This window comes from Lampris incognitus, chromosome 7, assembly GCF_029633865.1.
Source record: "Lampris incognitus isolate fLamInc1 chromosome 7, fLamInc1.hap2, whole genome shotgun sequence".
Taxonomy (NCBI): domain Eukaryota; kingdom Metazoa; phylum Chordata; class Actinopteri; order Lampriformes; family Lampridae; genus Lampris; species Lampris incognitus.
Window position 1 is genome coordinate 1,585,603 of NC_079217.1, and position 14,891 is coordinate 1,600,493.

Below are 14,891 nucleotides of genomic sequence, written 5' to 3' on the forward strand. Positions count from 1 at the left end.
GAAACAGCGCCTTGTAGAGGCTACAGGTAGGTAATCAACAAACCCCAGATTCATTTTCCGTGGACTAGTTCTGCAACGGGGTCCAGAATCAGAACCGCAGCCCTTATCTGCTCTGTCACTGTGAGTTGGGGGGGGGGGGGGGGCTTGTTGAAAGACTTCCCTTATTAGCCTGCGTTCATGTCATTCTCACTCTCACCTCTAGATGGCAGCAGAACATCGCAATTCAGGAGTCCTTCAGACGCTGAACGGCATGTGATGAACAGTTCCCGAGGGCGCCGCTGCGAGTCCCTGCCATGGCCTCTGAGCCACTACAGGCCTCCAAACAGGACTAGAACACACCTGTAATCCACATCCAGCACCCACTGGTTCTGTCCTCTCACCCCCGTATACACCGGCACTCCTCTGTCTTTATATTGTTGCAGTCCATCCACCATCCAAGCCGCCTACCCTGATGGGGGTGGCGGGGATGCTGGAGCCTGTCCCAGCAGTCAGGGGGGGAGACCCCCTGGACAGGCCGCCAGGCCATCACAGGGCCCTGTTTCAGCAGCGCCGATGTATTCGGTATTTCACACTTCCATACCTCTCCCGTACCTCTCCCGTACCTCTTCCGTACCTCTCCCGTACCTCTCCCGTCTTCCGTACCTCTCCCGTACCTCTCCCGTACCTCTCCCGTACCTCTCCCGTACCTCTCCCGTACCTCTTCCGTACCTCTTCCGTACCTCTTCCATACCTCTTCCATACCTCTCCCATACCTCTCCCATACCTCTTCCATACCTCTCCTATACCTCTCCCATACCTCTTCCATACCTCTCCCATACCTCTCCCATACCTCTTCCATACCTCTCCCATACCCCTTCCATACCTCTTCCATACCTCTCCCATACCCCTTCCATACCTCTTCCATACCTCTTCCATACCTCTCCCATACCTCTTTCATACCTCTTCCATACCTCTCCCATACCTCTTCCATACCTCTCCCATACCTCTCCCAGATCTTGAAGCCGCTCACTGGATTTGAGGGTTTGCTTGGTGTTCGGTATGAGTTACGCTGCCAGTCAGCCCACAGTAAGCTTGTTGTGTTGCTCTAGAGGTCGCTGTTGGTCATGGTGAGAAACACAAGTGTTTGTTTAGTTTAGGCAGAATGTGTTTGTCTGGTACCCACTTCGGTGAAGATCAGCCGCACTTCCTGAGAAACGCAGAACTCCTGTCTGGAAACTGTCGTTAGCTTGCGTGGCGATAGCCAGGGGCAGACCCTGTGCTTGAAATGGAGGCGGACATGATCTTAAACAGTCTATTAGCTGTTATTAGATTATCACAAGTATTGTTATGGTGATGATTATATTATTATAAATGATCTGTCAGCTATTATTACAAAGCTGGTGTCTAGATATAGGGAGGTAAATAGATAGAAAAGGTGGCAGCTTGTCCCAGACCTCCGGCAGGACGGGGGGGGGGGGGGCAGCGAGCATGGTTGTGTGTGGCTTTTTTAGTATATCGTAAAGAGAATCTAGCTCGGTGTTAGAAACTGAACGCCACTCAGGAGAAAGGTGATTGTTGGAAGGGCGGGGATAACTGGGTGGAGCAGGAACTCAGCCTGGTCCTTCACACAGTTCATGTGGTCGGTGTGCCTGAACACATTCCTCTCTGGCAGGAATGTGGGAAAAGAATAAAAGCACTTGCTCGGAAAACTAATCATCTAGCAGAACCAGTTGGACCCGCTCGCCATGATGCACAGCCAGTCCCTGACTGGGCAGGTTTATGTCGTAAGTCTCTTGACAGAGTTTGAAGCGGGATGTCTCTTTAATTTTGGCCGCTATGCCTCAGTTGACCACTGCCTCCCCTCAGGGTCAAAGGGGCGAGGGACTCGGAGGGAGAGAGGAGGCCGGGAGTCACCCGATGAATGGACGGAGGAAGGGAAGAGAGAACTAACCTACGGAGGACGGCGGAGGTATGTCAGTCAACAGGTGCCCTGTCTGATTGTTTAGTGACAGCTCTCTGATTTGCCCCGGAGTGAAAGTCATCAGGGGGTGAGAGGTATGAAATGGACACCTCTTCTGCAGCTTTCCCCGGGTTGACTGTGGAGAGAGCGCTCCCTCAGGTACACAGTCTGTCTGCAGACCTGATGGCTTGCAAATCAGACTTTGCATTCATCTATATGTATGTATTGTCATGTACCCATACGCAAGACCTGAACCAGCTGTCCTTGGTGTGGTGCTGGATGAGACTACAAGGCTGGTTCAGATGTTTGGACGAGAGTCCGTTTACATCTTATCATGTGGGGACTTCCAATACCGAACGCTCTGCTGAATGTGAAGCCACACAGGGACAGATTAAATGGATAGATTGCATTAGGCCGACATTTTTATTTTCAGCCCCCCAATCCTCTCACCCCAGACATGCACATTTTGATACTCATAATTAATTTGATGCTCACTGTAAACAAACTAAATGCCTTTATTACTGCCACATGGTTATTGATTCTTCTGATTATGAGTTTAGTGAGATATATACTCTTAATTTTTAGTTTGTCATATACTGAATAAACTGATGTTTATTTGCAGGGGGAAGTATAACATTTATATCAATTTGCCTTATGCATTTCATTTCATCACATGTTATTAACTCAGATTTAACTCTTTAAAGGGAAAGCACACTCACTTTTACAGGCGCTTTCTCCTGAATTTCGCTCAGGAGACGTCCTCATGAGGTCATCGTAATAAGTAAAACCTTTACAGACAGTTTAAAGCTAGGTTTTTCAAGTCTAGTCAAGTAAAGTCGATTTTATTTGTATAGCCCAATATCACAAATTACAGATTTGCCTCGGGGGCTGTACAGCAACACAACATCCTGTCCTTGGAGAGTTCTCAATCAGGCTTAGTTAGGCTGAACCCTTCTGTCTGGGCCTGCAGACAGGTGGCAGCTGCACATTTTGCCTATCAAGGAGATTAACTGCTTAATTTTGACGTCTCAAAGCCACCTCCTCTTTACATGCTGTTAGCAGAGCCACACCTTGACATTGCACCCATATGCATATATTGCTGCAGCCTATTGTAAGTGCAGACAGTGAATCTGTTTCATCTGGAACAATTAATTAATGATTTGTGTCAGCTCAATATTCCTTGGACTTTGATTGTACCAAATTCCTGCCCTGAATTGCATCTCTGCTCCTACTTTCATGCAAACATTCCCAGTTATCCGCTTGCTTATTCACTCCATTCATTGTCATTTTGTCTCTGTCACCCTCTCCTCCCATCGCTGCAGGTCAAACCAACCTTCCCTTGATAGGAAGCTGCACCGCAGGACTTGGCCTCAAACCCTGATGACAGGGAGAGGTCATCCGTGGCGAGGCTGCTACAGTTTAGCTCTGGTAGGTGTAGCGTGGTCTGTTTGCCAGGTGGAGGCGCCCCTGCACCCCTCTCTCTGCATGGGGGAGGTGTGCAGGAGGCTTCTGGCAGTCTGCATACTGGCAATTTGCATCCTTGCCCTGAAGTATGGCCTGAGGCTCGGACGGAGATGGGTGAGTCCAGCGTCATTGCTTCTACCTGACCCCACCGGCCGACCCCTTACCTGGTTGTTAATCTCACCCGGGTGATTCCTTGTCTTTGTTCAAAATTAAGGGGGTGCCTCCTCAGAGAACGCGACAAGAGCTTGTGACCGTGCAGAACAATAACCAGTATATACGGTGAGACAGGAAGAGTATAAAGGGAATAAAGTTTCCACTTTGTGACTTACAGTTGAGTGAAACAGGAAGGAAACACAACATTAGTTCGATTCCAAGAAGCTGCACACCCCACAGGTGTAGCCAAGGTGGAATGGGGTCAGACAGGTCATTCAAGCTACCCCTGACAAACGAAAGGTCATAAAAGTCCAACTAAAGTGTATTCACTGAAACAAATATACAAAACCATACTCTTAGCCACTGCCACATGATGTTTCTAAGCCTAAAATATCCATTAGTTGAAGACCCGTCCACTAAATTACAAGTTATGTAGTATGAAGCTGGTGTATCTGGAGCCATAGCAGGTCAAAGGCCGGCTTGCACAAGATATCCTGTGCTAGCAACACAAGGATCCGTTTTTCGGGAAGAAAGGAACATATTTTAGTAGGCCGACCATAGCCCGGCATCCATTTTAGGGGAAATGATTATTATTCTTTAAATATATTATCTTAGATATGCATATGTTGTCTGTCTAACATATTTAAAAAGCATCATCATTTGTCACCCAAACACTTAGAGTTGCCACCACCCTTTCAGAAGAAGTACCTTCATTCTTTTTTAATTACGCTAAAATAATAATAATAATTATTCTCATTATAATTTAAATTTGTTAAAGAAATTTTGAATTATTTAATTACTAATCAATTGTTTTACTTTTTTGCATATTAATTAGTAAATGGGGTGGCGTGATGGATGATATATGGTCTTAGAGTGAGCCTCTTCATATGGTAGACATTTGTTATTATTGTCTTAACCTGTTGTTGTTGTTATACAATACTTCAATTTTCTCACTCTGATCTCTCACGTTCCCCCATGGTATCCAGAGAGAGACCCCCGGGTGCCTGGGTCCCCCTGACCCACGCCCTGGCAGACGGCCTGCTGCTGTGTGTGCTCCAGGAGCCTCTGACGGACCCCGGTCCCGCCCACATCGAGGCTCTCCTCACACGGCTGGAGGTGAGATACGCGGGCGGGTGTAGGATCTCTCAAGAGAAAGCAAAAAACCTTGGTGACGTGTTAGCGATCAGGTCACATGACATAAGCACTTCCCGATAACCTCGTTGGTCTGAGATCAGTTCTTTAAGAGCCCTCATAATTACGGGGCCTGAGCTTGTCTGCAGAGACTTGGTTACTCTGCCGTGTCTGTCTGCAAATATTGCCTCTATTGTACAGTAACAAGAAATACTGCAAAGACGGATTGAGCACAATATTCTCAAGTCCCTGTGACTTCAGTCAGGGTTATGATTCTGTTATATCCAAGCAGTCATTTGCATGCATTTACCAAATGGTGTCTCCTCATCGCCTCGATGGCACGACTACATAAGCTGCACACGTCATGCAAAGAATATACTCAAAATTTAAAGAACAACTTGAGTGACGGCTCTGAAAAAACACTGGTCCCTCTTCGGCCAACCCATTAAACCTTTTCTGCAGGCGCCACTGGTGAAATTGGTCGCCTCAGGACAACACAATCTGCAGCATCTGGCACCGCCTCTGACAATCTCCTTTGTGTTGTTTTGTTTTGTTTTATTTATTTCTTTACAGCTCCGTGCATGTGCAGGAATGCCCGGCAACATTGCCGCGTTGTCTCTTTTACTCGGTAATGACTGCAGAGATCACACCCGGTGATTCAGTATGCACCACAGAGGAGGTGTTGAAGCCCGAGGCAGCAGACACATCACTGAGCTGCTGTCACCTGCACTATTAATTTACCAGACAGCAGAGGAAGAAGCTGTAACCCGGATAGCTCGTCTCCCTCTCTCGTCTCCCTCTCTCGTCTCCCTCTCGTCTCCCCCCTCGCTGCACGGTTCTCCCCCCTCACCGAGCTTTCTTTTCATCTGCTTCCATTTCTACGAAACACCCGTGTTTGGCTTTGCCGTGATCTTGCGTTTTACTTGACTCTTTTGAGTTTCTTCTGGTGGGATATGTTTCCATAAACACACCCACCCCGTTTCCCCGCCATGCAACACAATGTTCTGCCCTCTTCTTCCCATGTTTGTTCAGTTTGTCTGTTTATTTGTGCAAATTTATGCACACAACCACTTGGGTTTAAACATGTTAATGCACCTTGGAAAGCGTACTATGATTGCTTTGCTTTCCCCACATGCCCATGCGCCGCCCCCCCTCCCCCCATTTGCAGTCGTGCCCCCTCCAACGCTGGCATAGTTGGTGCCGTGGCTCTACCGATCCAGCTGCAAAGAACCACAAAACACAAACTGTTTTCTGTCTCTACCTCATCCCAGTCAGTGTCTGACACCCTGGAAAGGGCTGACGTTCTGTCTGAGCCATGGCCCGAGGGGGTACATCAGCAGGAAGCAGACTCCCTCCTGAGAGACAAGGTGAAGCTCCTCAGCACTTACCTACAGCAGAGGTGAGGGGCAAAAAAGGAAAAGGAAACCCCACAACAACAACAACATGTGGCTGTCTCTCACTTTCAATCTCAATTCTCGCCTCATTGACGATGCAGAGCACACAACCCCTCTTTGACAGGACAAGGCTGTTGCGCCGGCTCGTCCAGGTGCACGGGGAATTCGAGGCCAGCATCAAGGACACACTGGAGGGTCTGGAATGCCTCTGGGCACAGCTGGAGGAGCTCCACACCAGGGTCACGCTCACCAAAGAGTGGAGCCAAGGCCACGGAGATCTGTCCACAGCTCGGGCCGAGGCAGAGGTAGGGGCGTAGTGGGAGCGAGCGAGTGAAGGCCGACTTGGCGTGCGAGTCTGCCGCTGTGTGCGTGCAAACCGGGGGAAAGTTCGAGACTGTGAATGTGGTGCGCTGTTGAGAAGTCCACATTAGTGAGTGTGTAATGCTTGTGTGTTTTGGGGGGAAGGATTTGTCCGCAGTGCTGGACCAGTACAGGAACAAGCTCCGGTGCTGCCAGGCCCACCACAGGGACAGCACACGAATCCTGCAGGTCAGAGTTTCTCTACGCGAGAGAGGAAAGACGTAAAAAAGAAAAGAAAAGACCTCTTAGCTGTTTCCTGCTGTGTCCACTCAGCGCTGTTTACACTGACCCGCGGTGCTCTCTGCTCGCTCTCATAGGAGCTAACCTGGAGTCACACTCATGTTAGCAGCAGCAGCACTGTTAGCAGCAGCAGCGTTAGCAGCAGCAGCACTGTTAGCAGCAGCAGCAGCAGCGGCGGACCAGTCTGGCCGGAGCTCCTGCTCCAGTCCAACATGGAGCAGGTACATTTTCTACACAACGCCTCACACACAAACAGCAGAGTGCTGTGCATGTGTAAATGTGCGTGTGCATGTATGTGTGTGTGTATAAATGTGTGTGCGTGTGCATGTATGTATGTGTGCATGTGTGTAAATGTGTGTGTGCATGTATGTATGTGTGTATAAATGTGTGTGCGTGTGCATGTATGTATGTGTGCATGTGTGTAAATGTGTGTGTGCATGTATGTATGTGTGTATAAATGTGTGTGCGTGTGCATGTATGTATGTGTGCATGTGTGTAAATGTGTGTGTGCATGTATGTATGTGTGTATAAATGTGGTGTGCGTGTGCATGTATGTATGTGTGCATGTGTGTAAATGTGTGTGTGCGTGTGCATGTATGTGTGTGTGTGTGCATGTATGTATGTGTGTGTGTGTGTAAATGTGTGTGAGCGTGTGCATGTATGTGTGTGTGTGTGTGCGTGTATGTATGTGTGCATGTGTGTAAATGTGTGTGTGCGTGTGCATGTATGTGTGTGTGTGTAAATGTGTGTGTGCATGTGTGCGTCTTCTTTCTCAGGTGGTTCAGACCCATATGTTCATAGTTGGCGTTTCTTCTTCTCACGAGTGTGTGCAGGCACCAACAAGCTCTGCACACACTGCCCCCCCATATGATCAGTGGAAACCATTTCTCTCCCCCTCTCTCCCCCTCTCTCTCTCTCTCCCTCTCTCTCTCCCTCTCTCTCTCTCTCTCCCTCTCTCCCCCCCCCCTCTCTCTCTCTCCTCTCTCTCTCTCTCTCTCTCTCTCTCTCTCTCCTCTCTCTCTCTCCCTCTCTCCCTCTCTCTGTCCCTCTCTCTCTCTCCCTCTCTCCCTCTCTCTGTCCCTCTCTCTCACTCTCTCTCTCTCTCTCTCTCTCTCTCTCTCTCTCTCTCTCTCTCTCTCTCTCTCTCTCTCTCTCTCTCTCTCTCTTCTAGAATAATGATATATAATTACAATAATAACAATGGTGCTATAAAAACGCACAGTCAGACAAAGGGCCTGCTCAGTGTGATGGGACCCTAAAGCTGATATTGTACCTTCTCTCTCTCTCTCTCTCTCTCTCTCTCTCTCTCTCTCTCTCTCTCTCTCTCTCTCTCTCTCCCTCTCTCCCCCCCCTCTCTCTCTCTCTCCCTCTCTCTCCCCCCCCTCTCTCTCCCTCTCTCTCTCTCTCCCTCTCTCTCTCCCTCTCTCTCTCCCCCCCCCCCTCTCTCCCTCTCTCCCTCTCTCTCTCTCTCTGTCCCTCTCTCTCTCTCCCTCTCTCTGCCCCCCCCCTCTCTCTCTCTTCTAGAATAATGATATATAATTACAATAATAACAATGGTGCTATAAAAACGCACAGTCAGACAGAGGGCCTGCTCAGTGTGATGGGACCCTAAAGCTGATATTGTACCTTCTCTCTCTCTCTCTCTCTCTCTCTCTCTCTCTCCTCTCTCTCTCTCCCGCTCCCCCCCCCCTCTCTCTCTCCCTCTCCCCCCCCCTCTCTCTTCCCCCTCTCCCTCTCTCTCTCTCTCTCCCTCTCTCTCTCTCTCTCCCTCTCTCTCTCTCTCTCTCTCTCTCTCTCTCTCTCTCTCTCTCTCTCTCTCTCTCTCTCTCTCTCTCTCTCTCTCTCTCTCCACACAGTTTGACAAGGTCCAAGAGAGTTTCTTCTCCATGGAACAACAGACGTCCACATTCCAGGCCCACCTGGATGGACTTGGTTGTGAGATCCAGGAGAGACACACCGGCCCCTCTCCACCACCGGCCAGGTGCCCTGTCAGTGCTCTGCCTCTCCGCGGACTCTCTGCTCCCCCTGCAGTCGAACCTCAGTTGATGCTCCCCCGGGTCCGCTTCGCGACCCCTCCCTGACACCTGCACCGGACCCCTCGGAGGACGCAGACATGGAGGCTCTTACCCTGTGTGAGAGGACAGCAATGCAGGTCTCCACAGCCTTTGGACGCCTTCGTAGTTCTGGAAAGAGGAAATGAAATTTGAAATGAATTTCAGGGCCCTATGACCCTGATGCGGACGGATTTACCCGGGGACCGTATTTTCAAATGTTGGTCGTTTGATTTGACAGGTTGTCGGTAAAGTGACTATTTATTGCCTTTTTTGTTGTGGCTCATCATTCAGATGTCATTTTGCTAGATTGCCGAGCTGTGCTTTAAAGTACTAAAGACAGAGTCTGCTCTTGGAGAGCCTCCTGTTCGTCATGTCAAAGCGGCGTCCGGCTGCCCACATTGTAATGTCCGCTTTCCCTGTGGGAAGGTGGCGGCGCAAATTCACACTTGCAGCGGCCTCACCTGGTACCGTCGATGCAGGGTCTTTGTCCACGTCTGCGTCCAAGTTTTTGTCTTGGTTTGTTGGCTGCTAGAGCTGGCGCTGGATCGGCCGGGAGAGCCCGGTCCGGTGGGCCCGGGACCGCGGCCCCAGCCCGGAGCTGGACCCGAGGAGGAAACACCGAGGGCGGCCTGACAGGACGCGTAATCGGGGCAGGCTAGGCTAACTGCTAGCCCACGCTCGGGGCAGGCTAGGCTAACTGCTAGCCCACGCTCGGGGCAGGCTAGGCTAACTGCTAGCCCACGTAGACCGGCGGTTCTGACAGTCGTCCTGGCTGCTGTTCGTTCCCCCGGACAGTGATGGTTTTGTTTAGTGTGGATATGTGTGTTAGTGTGGGTGTGTGTGTTAGTGTGGATATGTGTGTTAGTATGGGTATGTGTGTTAGTGTGGATATGTGTGTTAGTGTGGGTATGTGTGTTAGTGTGGGTATGTGTGTTAGTGTGGATATGTGTGTTAGTGTGGGTATGTGTGTTAGTGTGGGTATGTGTGTTAATGTGGATATGTGTGTTAGCGTGGGTATGTGTGTTAGTGTGGGTATGTGTGTTAGTGTAGATATGTGTGTTAGTGTGGATATGTGTTTGTTAGTGTGGATATGTGTGTTGGTTTGGGTATGTGTGTTAGTGTGGGTATGTGTGTTAATGTGGATATGTGTGTTAGTGTAGATATGTGTGTTAGTGTGGGTATGTGTGTTAGTGTGGGTATGTGTGTTGGTTTGGGTATGTGTGTTGGTTTGGGTATGTGTGTTAGTGTAGATATGTGTGTTAGTGTGGGTATGTGTGTTGGTTTGGGTATGTGTGTTAGTGTGGGTATGTGTGTTAATGTGGATATGTGTGTTAGTGTGGGTATGTGTGTTGGTTTGGGTATGTGTGTTAGTGTGGGTATGTGTGTTAATGTGGATATGTGTGTTAGTGTGGGTATGTGTGTTGGTTTGGGTATGTGTGTTAGTGTAGATATGTGTGTTAGTGTGGGTATGTGTGTTAGTGTGGATATGTGTGTTAGTGTGGGTATGTGTGTTAGTGTGGATATGTGTGTTAGTATGGATATGTGTGTTAGTGTGGATATGTGTGTTAGTGTGGATATGTGTGTTAGTGTGGATATGTGTGTTAATGTGGATATGTGTGTTAGTGTGGGTATGTGTGTTGGTTTGGGTATGTGTGTTAGTGTAGATATGTGTGTTAGTGTGGATATGTGTGTTAGTGTGGATATGTGTGTTAGTGTGGGTATGTGTGTTAGTGTGGGTATGTGTGTTAGTGTGGATATGTGTGTTAGTGTGGGTATGTGTGTTAGTGTGGGTATGTGTGTTAATGTGGATATGTGTGTTAGCGTGGGTATGTGTGTTAGTGTGGGTATGTGTGTTAGTGTAGATATGTGTGTTAGTGTGGGTATGTGTGTTAGTGTGGGTATGTGTGTTGGTTTGGGTATGTGTGTTAGTGTGGGTATGTGTGTTAATGTGGATATGTGTGTTAGTGTGGGTATGTGTGTTGGTTTGGGTATGTGTGTTAGTGTAGATATGTGTGTTAGTGTGGATATGTGTGTTAGTGTGGGTATGTGTGTTAGTGTGGATATGTGTGTTAGTATGGATATGTGTGTTAGTGTGGATATGTGTGTTAGTGTGGATATGTGTGTTAGTGTGGATATGTGTGTTAATGTGGATATGTGTGTTAGTGTGGGTATGTGTGTTGGTTTGGGTATGTGTGTTAGTGTAGATATGTGTGTTAGTGTAGATATGTGTGTTAGTGTGGATATGTGTGTTAGTGTGGGTATGTGTGTTAGTGTGGATATGTGTGTTAGTGTGGGTATGTGTGTTAGTGTAGATATGTGTGTTAGTGTGGGTATGTGTGTTAGTGTAGATATGTGTGTTAGTGTGGGTATGTGTGTTAGTGTGGGTATGTGTGTTGGTTTGGGTATGTGTGTTAGTGTGGGTATGTGTGTTAATGTGGATATGTGTGTTAGTGTGGGTATGTGTGTTGGTTTGGGTATGTGTGTTAGTGTAGATATGTGTGTTAGTGTGGGTATGTGTGTTAGTGTGGATATGTGTGTTAGTGTAGATATGTGTTTGTTAGTGTGGATATGTGTGTTAGTGTAGATATGTGTGTTAGTGTGGGTATGTGTGTTAGTGTGGGTATGTGTGTTGGTTTGGGTATGTGTGTTAGTGTGGGTATGTGTGTTAATGTGGATATGTGTGTTAGTGTGGGTATGTGTGTTGGTTTGGGTATGTGTGTTAGTGTAGATATGTGTGTTAGTGTGGGTATGTGTGTTAGTGTGGATATGTGTGTTAGTGTGGGTATGTGTGTTAGTGTGGATATGTGTGTTAGTATGGATATGTGTGTTAGTGTGGATATGTGTGTTAGTGTGGATATGTGTGTTAGTGTGGATATGTGTGTTAATGTGGATATGTGTGTTAGTGTGGGTATGTGTGTTGGTTTGGGTATGTGTGTTAGTGTAGATATGTGTGTTAGTGTGGATATGTGTGTTAGTGTGGATATGTGTGTTAGTGTGGGTATGTGTGTTAGTGTGGGTATGTGTGTTAGTGTGGATATGTGTGTTAGTGTGGGTATGTGTGTTAGTGTGGGTATGTGTGTTAATGTGGATATGTGTGTTAGCGTGGGTATGTGTGTTAGTGTGGGTATGTGTGTTAGTGTAGATATGTGTGTTAGTGTGGGTATGTGTGTTAGTGTGGGTATGTGTGTTGGTTTGGGTATGTGTGTTAGTGTGGGTATGTGTGTTAATGTGGATATGTGTGTTAGTGTGGGTATGTGTGTTGGTTTGGGTATGTGTGTTAGTGTAGATATGTGTGTTAGTGTGGATATGTGTGTTAGTGTGGGTATGTGTGTTAGTGTGGATATGTGTGTTAGTATGGATATGTGTGTTAGTGTGGATATGTGTGTTAGTGTGGATATGTGTGTTAGTGTGGATATGTGTGTTAATGTGGATATGTGTGTTAGTGTGGGTATGTGTGTTGGTTTGGGTATGTGTGTTAGTGTAGATATGTGTGTTAGTGTAGATATGTGTGTTAGTGTGGATATGTGTGTTAGTGTGGGTATGTGTGTTAGTGTGGATATGTGTGTTAGTGTGGGTATGTGTGTTAGTGTGGATATGTGTGTTAGTGTGGATATGTGTGTTAGTGTGGATATGTGTGTTAGTGTGGATATGTGTGTTAGTGTGGATATGTGTGTTAGTGTGGGTATGTGTGTTAGTGTGGGTATGTGTGTTAGTGTGGGTGTGTGTGTTAGTCTGGGTATGTGTGTTAGTGTGGATATGTGTGTTAGTGTGGGTGTGTGTTTGTTAGTGTGGATATGTGTGTTAGTGTGGGTGTGTGTGTGTTAGTGTGGGTGTGTGTGTTAGTGTGGATATGTGTGTTAGTCTGGGTATGTGTGTTAGTGTGGATATGTGTGTTAGTGTGGATATGTGTGTTAGTGTGGGTATGTGTGTTAGTGTGGGTGTGTGTGTTAGTGTGGGTATGTGTGTTAGTGTGGGTATGTGTGTTAGTGTGGATATGTGTGTTAGTGTGGGTGTGTGTGTTAGTGTGGATATGTGTGTTAGTCTGGGTATGTGTGTTAGTGTGGATATGTGTGTTAGTGTGGGTGTGTGTTTGTTAGTGTGGATATGTGTGTTAGTGTGGGTATGTGTGTTAGTGTGGATATGTGTGTTAGTGTGGGTGTGTGTTTGTTAGTGTGGATATGTGTGTTAGTGTGGGTATGTGTGTTAGTGTGGATATGTGTGTTAGTGTGGGTATGTGTGTTAGTGTGGATATGTGTGTTAGTGTGGGTGTGTGTGTGTTAGTGTGGGTATGTGTGTTAGTGTGGGTATGTGTGTTAGTGTGGGTGTGTGTGTGTTAGTGTGGGTGTGTGTGTTAGTGTGAATATGTGTGTTGAAATGACAGTGTCCTGATTCCTGATTCCATTATGGGACAACGGCGCCGTCATGTTATGTAGCGCAGTGTGAACACCAGAGGGCGCTCTTCACCAGCTATTAGAAGCAGGGCGTTCAGTCCCAGCGTCGTTCCTTCCACGGCGCCATTTACAGTTTAACGTCATCCATCAGCGCTGCGGGCTGCAGGGACCACGTCCCGGTCCTGGTCCCTGCAGCCCGCCTCATGGGAGCAGCGAGCAGGCCGGAGCCCTCACACGTGTAAATACAGATGTGGACAGTGTGAAGGATGTCCACTATGTCCACTGTGTCCACTATGTCTATGTCCACTGTGTCCACTATGCCCACTATGTCCACTATGTCCACTATGTCCACTGTGTCCACTATGTCCACTATGTCCACTATGTCCACTATGCCCACTATGTCCACTATGCCCACTATGTCCACTATGCCCACTATGTCCACTATGCCCACTATGTCCACTATGTCCACTACGTGTTCCTGTCTTCTTCCAGCTGGCCCGTGTTTCAGGTGTTTTATGATTCCATGGTAACTGATCAGTTAAATCAGCCAGTCGGCCATTTACACCACTGAGAAACCACATCAGTCACCGCCTGTCTGCTCCTCCATCCTCCATTACTCCGCCTGGTCCTCCATCCTCCATTACTCCGCCTGGTCCTCCATCCTCCATTACTCCGTCTGGTCCTCCATCCTCCATTACTCTGCTTGGTCCTCCATCCTCCATTACTCCGCCTGGTCCTCCATCCTCCATTACTCCGCCTGTTCCTCCATCCTCCATTATTCTGTCTGGTCCTCCATCCTCCATTACTCCGCCTGGTCCTCCATCCTCCATTACTCCGCCTGGTGCTCCATCCTCCAGTATTCTGTCTGGTCCTCCATCCTCCATTACTCCGCCTGGTCCTCCACCCTCCAGTATTCCTCCATCTGCTGGGAAGCCTTATGCCATGTGTGCAACGTACTCCTGTACTCCTGCCGAGTGCTCGGGGGACAGGTTACAGGTTAAACAATGCCAGATCTTCTCTCCCCCCAAAACAATTTCTCTTTCTGTGTCTTTCCGTCACACGGAACGGACGAGACAGCTTGAGCCCCTCAGAGCAGGGATTTCTAGTTTGGGGGGGGGGGGACGGGGGGGCGAGGGGGGGGTAGGGGCCTGAAAGGTCAGCGCCGGAAGCGTTTCTGTTATTACTAAAAAGTGAGCAGCCCCTTGGACCTTTTCTTCCCTTTTGACAGACACGAACGTCTTTGATCCGAACTGAGTTAGTCCTGCCCGCCTCCTTTCTGAAGACACTGAAGCCGAATACGGCCTCCTCCACTTCCGCTCCCGCTCCCGCTCCCGCGAGCCTCCCCCACTTCCGCTCCCGCTTCCGCGAGCCTCCTCCACTTCCGCTCCCGCTCCCGCGAGCCTCCCCCACTTCCGCTCCCGCTCCCGCTCCCGCGAGCCTCCTCCACTTCCGCTCCCGCTCCCGCGAGCCTCCCCCACTTCCGCTCCCGCTTCTGCGAGCCTCCTCCACTTCCGCTCCCGCTCCCGCGAGCCTCTTCCACTTCCGCTCCCGCTTCCGCGAGCCTCCTCCACTTCCGCTCCCGCGAGCCTCCTCCACTCCCGCTCCCGCGAGCCTCCTCCACTTCCGCTCCCGCTCCCGCGAGCCTCCCCCACTTCCGCTCCCGCTTCCGCGAGCCTCCTCCACTTCCGCTCCCGCTTCCGCGAGCCTCCTCCACTTCCGCTCCCGCTTCCGCGAGCCTCCTCCACTTCCGCTCCCGCTCCCGCGA

At 48.9% G+C, this 14,891-nt stretch overlaps 1 protein-coding gene across 1 annotated transcript; it reads left to right on the top strand.

Annotated features, from left to right (window-relative positions):
• The first annotated feature begins 4,524 nt into the window (after window positions 1-4,524).
• si:ch211-151h10.2 (uncharacterized protein LOC567699 homolog) lies at window positions 4,525-6,676 on the top strand. Its single transcript, XM_056284112.1, has 4 exons — window positions 4,525-4,672; window positions 5,959-6,086; window positions 6,206-6,386; window positions 6,547-6,676. Exons 1-4 carry the CDS (start codon window positions 4,532-4,534, stop codon window positions 6,664-6,666), a joined length of 570 nt encoding a protein of 189 aa, XP_056140087.1. The 5' UTR covers window positions 4,525-4,531; the 3' UTR covers window positions 6,667-6,676.
• Window positions 6,677-14,891: the final 8,215 nt, after the last annotated feature.